Source organism: Calliphora vicina, chromosome 2, assembly GCF_958450345.1.
Source record: "Calliphora vicina chromosome 2, idCalVici1.1, whole genome shotgun sequence".
Lineage (NCBI taxonomy): Eukaryota > Metazoa > Arthropoda > Insecta > Diptera > Calliphoridae > Calliphora > Calliphora vicina.
In genome coordinates, this window is record NC_088781.1 from 1,574,562 (window position 1) to 1,583,126 (window position 8,565).

The following is an 8,565-nucleotide window of genomic DNA, read 5'->3' on the forward strand; positions in this document are numbered from 1 at the left end:
CAAAGCAAACAATTTGCCTAGATAATTTCGAAGCCAGTGTAAATACACTTGTACAAACAACAATCAACAGTTGTCGAATGATATTGAAGCCCTATTATAACAATAATACAGAAACATGAGAAAAATAGATGAAAAGAGGTAGGGATTGCAACCGGCAGTGAACAAATATTACAAATTTTCACATACATACATAAATCATTTACATTCATACATATATGCACATGGGGGATTTCATGTCAAGTGAACCAATTTTCAAAATCGATGACACAGATTTTTCAGACACAATTTTTCAACAAGATCGGTCAAGAACTCTCTGAGTTATAGGGGGTCAAACTATGACATTTTGGCCAAATATAATTTTGGAAAAAAAAGTCAAAAAAGTTTTTGATTTTGCCAAAAAAAAATCAAAATTTGTATATCTTGAGTTACAAAACATTTATTTTGATATATATCCCACTCGCATTCCACTAAGCGACTAAAAAAAAGAATGAACCTAAGCTTTCTTTTGAGCAAAAACTAAATTTAAAAAATTTGTCAAAAATTCTATGTCTTGAATTACAAAATATTTATTTTGATAGATATCCCACTCGCATCCCACTAAGCGACCAAAAAGGTCTTCAAGGAAAATATCTAAGCTTTCTTTTGAGAAAAAGGCCCATTTTGAAAAAAAATTAAAAAAAGTTTTAGATTTCGAAAAGACCTAAACTTTCTTTTGAGCTAAAAAAAAATTAAAAAAGTGCCCATTTTGAAAAAAAAGTCAACAAAATTTTTGATTTCGGAAAATGTCAAAAATTCTATGTCTTGAGTTACAAAATATTTATTTTGATAGATATCCCACTCACATCCCACTGAGCGTCCAAAAAGGTCTTCAAGGAAAAGACCTAAGCTTTCTTTTGAGCAAAAAAAAATTAAAAAAAGGGCCCATTTTGAAAAAAAAGTCATTTCGGATTTCGGAAAAAAATTACTAAAAATTTTAATTTTTTGTTTAAATATTTTTTTTCGAAAGATTGAAGAAATAGCTATCTAAACTATTTAGGACACATTTTGCTAAGAGCTATATGTAATAAGTTACATGGATGAGAAAAAACATATATTTGTCCAAAATTTCATATTTTGACCCCTATAACTCAGAGAGTTCTTGACCGATCTTGTTGAAAAATTGTGTCTGAATTACTATCCAATAGGTCTAACTTTGGTGCTAAGACACATGAAATCCTCCACATACATATGTATGTAAATTAGGGTGGACCTTACATTGGACTTATGCGATTAACGGTGCTCCCAAGGTTTTCCGTCATCTAAATACCAAATGCAGAAAATTTTAACAAAATCGGAAAACTTTAACAGATTGTTTATTTTATTAGAAGTTTCGGATTTAAAGAGAAAGTAGCAAAATGTAAAAAAAAAATTACAATTAAAAATCGTTTTTATTTTATCATGTTGAAATATATATGTACATATATACTTGATCCCAAATTCCAAATTTAAAATTTTCAAAAATTTTTTAAAGAAATTTTCAAAAATTAAAAAAAAATATTTTCGATTCTAATAAATGTTATACGATTTTCCTCAAATTGTCAGCATTTATTTTCTTAGGTGACCGAGAACAATTTTAGACCTTGGGAGCATGTAAAATCGGAAAAGTTTAATATAAATGCCATCCTAATGTATCTGCATGATCACATTTTCTATTTCAATTGACTATTTTGAGAATAATAAAAAAGAAAACACATGCGAGTTGACAGCTCTTTATGCATTGATAAGGTTATTTCGGTTAACGTCATACAATATAAAATTTCCATGTTCTAAATTATATGAAATAAATAACATTACAGTGGCATCTCAATAAATTGAATAAATAAAAAATTACTGAAAAACCATTTAAATATGAACTACTAAGAATTTCATATACAAATTTAATAGAAAAGACAATATTTAAAGAAATAATGAAATTGCCAATTAAATAAGAAAAAAAATTTTCTTAAATAGAAATATTGAATAAAAATCATAAAATTGTTTTTAAAGCATATCAGGATTTTTGTAATAAAACTGTAAAATCCAATATGTTCTATCGAGGAGCCACTGTTTTTCAAAATTCTTTGTTGCTTATATTTCATAACACAATAGTGCAAATGACAGATTGCTACTAAGGCGTGTGTCTTTCTCGTTTTCTTTTTTTTTTTTGAAAATGACGTATCACAAACAGTGAAGTGTCATTATTTAAATGATACAAAAATTGCAGTGTATTTTTTTGTTGTCTTAAAGAGCATTTGAGCGCATACACATTAACTTATCTACATGTAGTGTAGTGTGTATGCATTTGAATTCATAGAAATGAAGTTAGTAGTAGTGTATTTTACACACAGAATTGTTTTTTGTTTTGATTTCTATAAGAAATAAATAAAAATGTGGGCCAATGTCAGAGAGACTAACGATTTTCGTAGACAACTAGAAATAAATTGAAAAATTTAGTGAATTTGTTTGTTTGTTTTCAAAGAGAATTGATGAAAAATGAAAACTTGAAAAAATTGTGTGTCAAAAGCAAATTAAAAAAAAGATTGAAAAAAGTAATAAATATTATTTTTTTTTAATTGTTTGGTTTATATTGTTAATGGAGATTTATTGTAGAATTTTAATTTTAGTGTAAATGTGATTTTAAATAATTTCTTTTTGAAAAGCAGCTAATTAAATTGTTCAAGTGTAATTGAATTTTGTTTAATTGATTTGTTTTGGACCATATCAATAATATTTTAAATGGATCATATCAATTATATATAAGATTTTGTTAATTTTAGTTTTGAATACTAAAACTAAGTAATTTTTCAAAGTGTAAAATTAAATTTTTTTTAATGTATTCAGTTCAAAGGTAAAATACTGCCAAACATGTTTGTTCTGAGGCCTTAAATGACTTTGTGTCATGTAAAGATTTAAATTTATTTTTGAATTTTTAAAACAAATGTCTGACAATGTGGGCGTCCCTTTAATATTAGATTGTTTATTTTGTTGTCTTCATCCATTAATATTACAAAACATTTTATTCTTTTATTTCATAAACAAATGACAAAGACAAATTAACCTTTTTTTCATAAACTAAGCAAAAGATCTAAAAAAGATTATTTAAACAAAAAAACGTCTTTATAAAAAAATAAAACAACACGTGCTGACATTACAACAATATCGTGAACAATTCAACGTAATACGATATTTAATTTAAAATCGTAGTCGTCAAAACATGGGCACATAAGTTTTATAATAATTAAGTTTGTCATTCCGTTTTTATTTTCTAAATTTTTTTCCCCATAAAGTATATGTATACATTAGGCTGGGTCGATTTGTATGGACGATCAAAAAGTAAAAAATCGTATAGCAGAAACTCAATCTACGGACAATTCTAAGAAATTTTCCACATGAAACCATAGGTCTAAAATCAAATCATATCTTGCGCATTTCGTCTTTTATCTAATAAAAAACTATTAAAAAAATACATATACATATGTATATACTGAAATATCATTGGATAAAAGACGAAATGCGAAAGATAGTATTTGATATTAGACCAATGGTTTCTTGGGGAAAATTTCTTAGAAGATGGAATTGAGTTTCGGATTACGCCAACTATTAATTAGGTTCGGTTTCAAGATGACAAAATTTAGCCAGAGTAAATAGACAAATCTGTTATAAATAAATTTTGACAGATCTAGTTTAATTTGTTAATGTATGCAGTCAAAAACATATGTAGCATAAAAACGTTAACAAATTTTATAGATGAAAAGTTAAATTTTTTTTAAAAAAATAATATTTTGCGTTGGCGTTTTTAAGTTTCCAATGCATACGTGTTATATGACGTTTGACAAAGAAATGTAATATTGAAATAAAATAAGCATTTGTGGCAGCTAAACAAACCTACACACAATTAAAGCGATAATGATAAAAAATTAAATACAAATTTATTTGTAGCTGGAAATTTATTTTGTTAAGTTAAAAATAGGATTAATATCAATAATTAGAATATACATACATACATATTAATTGGAAACAAATTTTGATTTGCTTAAACCCAAATTTTCACTTTAGAGAAAAGTAGTGATGAAATTTTAAAAACAATGAAAAAACTTATTTAAATTATCTTACTGATCTTATATATAAGAAATCTAATCATTATTTGTTTAGGAATTTTCTGAATAATCTCAGAAAATAAATTTAAAACAAAAATAATTTATATAACTTATACGCACTAATGTACCCGATTTGAATCTTAATATAAGACCTAAACTATTCCAAGAACAGTTAAAAAATGTATTCTCTTTTCTTTATTTCAGCACATTTTGATCTTCGACGACTCGCTTACAACAAAACCACCAAAATTACTCTCATACATATAAAAATGGCTTCTCCTGCCTGTAATCATGCCAAGCGCGTAAGTAAATCCTCAAATTCATCGTCGTCACACGTTAGTATGACGACCTCAAATGCTGATGAGAATTTCATTGAAACCAAACTGTTCAGTTGGATGCGTCTGTTCCGTTTTGCTTCGCTATTGTGTCGTGCGGAATAAGAATGGGAAACACAAATTAAGTGAACAAAAATTCCTCCAAAGGATCTATGCAAAAATAGAAAACTGATGTAACAATAACATGCAATTAAAAATTAAAAAAAAAAACATTGATTAGATTTAGTAAAGAAAAATAAAAAAATTCTTTAAAACATGAAATATGTAGTTAAATACTGTTATTTGAAGATCTGGGTAGAGACAATATGCCCTTTTTAATTTCTTATCTTCTTCAAATTCTTTCGGCGACATGATCACGTCTTATCATTTCCCCTCTTTTAAAACATTTCGAATAACAGTGTTACAGCAATTTGCCATATTTCTTTCTCATGATAGATCTTTAAAAAGAAAATAATGTTCCCTAATTATGCTTTCAATTATTAAAAAAAAATAACATAAATTTAACAAAATATCAATTAATTAAATAAACAAAGATGTTAACAAAACGTAGTGTTTAGGCTCAATTAGTTTTTAGCAATACAAAAACAATATGTACCAGAAAAAACAAAAATTTTAACATATAATTTAAATACCTATCTTTAAATTTAACTCGAATTTCAGTTAATTTAAATATAATTTTTAAAAACAATAAGAGAAAAACGCGCCCATTTTGTACCTTTATTTCTATTAAGCCAACAGAAAAACTTTCCTCGATTAAAGTGAGTGAAAAATAAAAAAACTAAATATTTAAACTACAAATACAAATTTCACAAAAAACAATGATTTGTCTCAAACCTATTCCTATTATTATAATATTTTTATAATTTTTAAAATATTTTTAAGTTTAAACAAACAATACAAACTAAAAAAACATGTCTTACCAAAACAGCCAAAATAAAAAAGCAATATAAACCAATAAAAATATTTTGAATAAATGAAATAAATAGCAAAGTATGCATTTAACCCAAAAATATTTACATACATCAAACAAAATAATTAAATACCATTAAGAATTGCCAATTTGTAATAGTTGAATACTTACAATTCATACATACATACATTAAACTATTAACAATAACTATTTATATTATTCCACTGTTCAATGCAATATTTATTATATTAAATTATTAACAATTAACTATAATTTGAAATGAAAACCAATAATGAAACAACAAACTACATATTAAATATTATGAAAAAAAATAAACATACAACCTAAATTAAACTTTGAAAAGCTGTTAAATGTTATATGAATTAAAAAAATAATTATTAAATAAAATCAATACAAAATATTACAAACAGATGTTTTATTTCTCTATAACATACAAGTACGTACCATAGATGACAACTAGATAGGTAACTGAGAGCCAAAAACCTAAGTCAAAGAATATATAAAATAGTCTGCTGTCAAAAACCTAACTCTTTAATTCCGTTCTATGTGTTTCTTCTATGGTACGTACTAGGTTATTCATTCGAGTAATCTATGTGTTTCTTCTATGGTACGTACTAGGTTATTCATTCGAGTAATCGAATAATTTCTTACGAATAATTATTCGAACAATTTAAAAATTACCATTTTCGAATAACGAATAATTCGAACAATTTTATGTAGAATAATCGAATAAAAGGAATAAATGTACATACAACATACATATATATTTAAATTTATTAAATTGCTTAAAATTTTTCATAATTCAAATATGTAAGTAATAATGACTTATAAAAATTGTATTGTTTATGAAATTCGATAAAGATAAAGGTAGTCTTGCGATCACTGTAGATGAGTGGTCCGGTCCGATAGCTCCTTCTATAAATATATAAATACTGCAAGATGTTACAATTATAAAAACAAGTCTTTCAAAAAGTTTAATTTAGGACTTGAACCAATGAAAATAAAATGTACGGCATAAAATATTTGATATTTAGTAAAAAAGGCTGAATGATTATAGAATTTCGAAACAGAACAGAAACATGACGAGGTGGCCGTGGTGTGAACATATGCTGGCGAGATATTAGCAGAATCGCAGTCAATAATCAAAATATTAACTTAGATTAAAGTGGTATTGAAAGTGATGGCGAATGTGATTTTGAAACGGTCGTCGAATGTGATATTGAGGATGATATTTATAATAATTACGTTGAAATAGACGAAGGCCATGATCTTAAAATATATGTATATAAGTGATGTTATTAACCGCGTACGTAAGTGTTTCAAAATACTTAATAAATCTAATGATAAACAAAAAATATTGCAAACTTTAGTTTTGTTGCAAGAAAAACATGGAGATCGTCTTATACATACATATGTCAGATTATTGTAATTATTGTTTAACTTTTGTTTAACTTTTTGATTAACTTTGTTCATCATTTACATCAGACCGAAATAGCCGTTATCATTGATATATCATTATCGATATCATGGTAGAACCAACCAGGTACAATTATTAGGGAGAGTTTTCAATAATTACCCCTACAACGTCAAATAACGCATTTACTCTCATCACTTTTTATTTTGTTTTCGCAATGTTTTGCACGTTATATTAAAACTAACACATATTTATTTGGAAAAAATTTAATTTGAATTGAATATTTCACGAAAAAAGTAAATACACAAAAATTTGTTTAATTAATTTATTTTTGTCTTAGACATTTCGTTTTGTTTTTTTCTAATTTTCTTTTGTTTGACGTTATAGGGAATGTATAATTGAGAACGTACTTTTTAATAATTGTACCTTGCTTGTTCTGCCATGATCGATATAACATTAAATACCGTCAAAATACCATTACCAAAATAATCCAAATTATCGTTACCGTAATAAATATCTTTACGATTTTATTAAGGATATATCGCACTCGTTCAACAATACTGTATTAATCCAACATTTTTAAAAATTCACTTTTTGCAAGAAATCAACTAACAACATAAATATCTATCTACTGTAAAAATTTCAACGTATTCAGATTACTCTTTCATCTCGAAAACCACATTTGAGACCATTTTCGTAATATTTTGTGACAAAAAGGTTTTGTTGAACGAGTGCGATATAATAAATGATCAGTTTTAATGATTTAAATCATAATATAACAATAAAAGGTAGACTCACTACAAAATATGTTCTCAATTATACTTTGCCTTGAATTGTCAGACTAATAGAAAATAAAAAAATAAAAGTACAATTGAAATAAAACGTCAAAAATTAAAACATCAAAAACACCAGTAAAAGGCGTAAATGATTTGTTTTCGTATGCAAATAAATTATCTATTTCAAATATAAACAAAATATTTCTCAATTTTCATTTGTTATTATTCGTATTTTTGGATTTCTGTTTTTTATTTTTCTATTATTTGACGTAACAAGGCATAGCATATTAAACTCACTCTCTAGTGATTCTACCTTCTAATGATTGTATCATGGATATAAATTACATATGAACAATATTACTAAATCTACAGGAATTAAACGTTCACCCGTTCAGCGGGGTCAAAGGTTGTTTTTCATTTTGCAGAGAGTTTAAAAATGTTGATTAAAGTTTTTAATAAAGGTACCAACTTCATACAATGTTTAATTTCCTTTTTTAAAAAAACCAAAAATTTTCAGAAATTGACAAATTGATATCGCACGGTTTTGTACATTCGTGTGGATTCAATTTACAGAACACCAAAATATGTAAATACTCTTTCTGAATTATAATAGAAAATTATAAAAATAGTAGAAAAAAAAATTAGCTATTAAAGTCTCACACAATACAGATACGTTTTTCATTTAACGTTTTTTTTTAAAATAAGAAAATATAACTGTGCCACCCCCTCACACCTAAAAATAACGTTTAACGAAAACTAGACTTTTTTGAGTCAGCCTGTATGGACTAACTTCATTTCCTTGTCATTTTATATTTGTTTATTTAGTTTTCTTTAGTGGCCGACACAAGTGACATTGCGAAAATTTCGTCGTACGCGAAAATAATTGAAAATTAATAATTATCGTGAATAAACAATATCAAATTTATATCAAATTTCAATTTAATATATATAGAAGTGTTTTTAAGTTGATGTATTCACAATTAATAATGTATTT

General features: G+C 25.9%; 1 protein-coding gene across 1 annotated transcript; it reads left to right on the forward strand.

The window, feature by feature from the left end:
- Positions 1 to 4,322: 4,322 nt before the first annotated feature.
- Positions 4,323 to 5,788, forward strand: LOC135950989 (uncharacterized). Its single transcript, XM_065500535.1, has one exon. It carries the CDS (start codon positions 4,385 to 4,387, stop codon positions 4,553 to 4,555), a length of 171 nt encoding a protein of 56 aa, XP_065356607.1. The 5' UTR covers positions 4,323 to 4,384; the 3' UTR covers positions 4,556 to 5,788.
- Positions 5,789 to 8,565: the final 2,777 nt, after the last annotated feature.

Excerpts from the sequence above, each read along its gene's own strand:
- LOC135950989 (XM_065500535.1), top strand. The coding sequence starts at position 4,385 with ATGGCTTCTCCTGCCTGTAATCATGCCAAGCGCGTAAGTAAATCCTCA.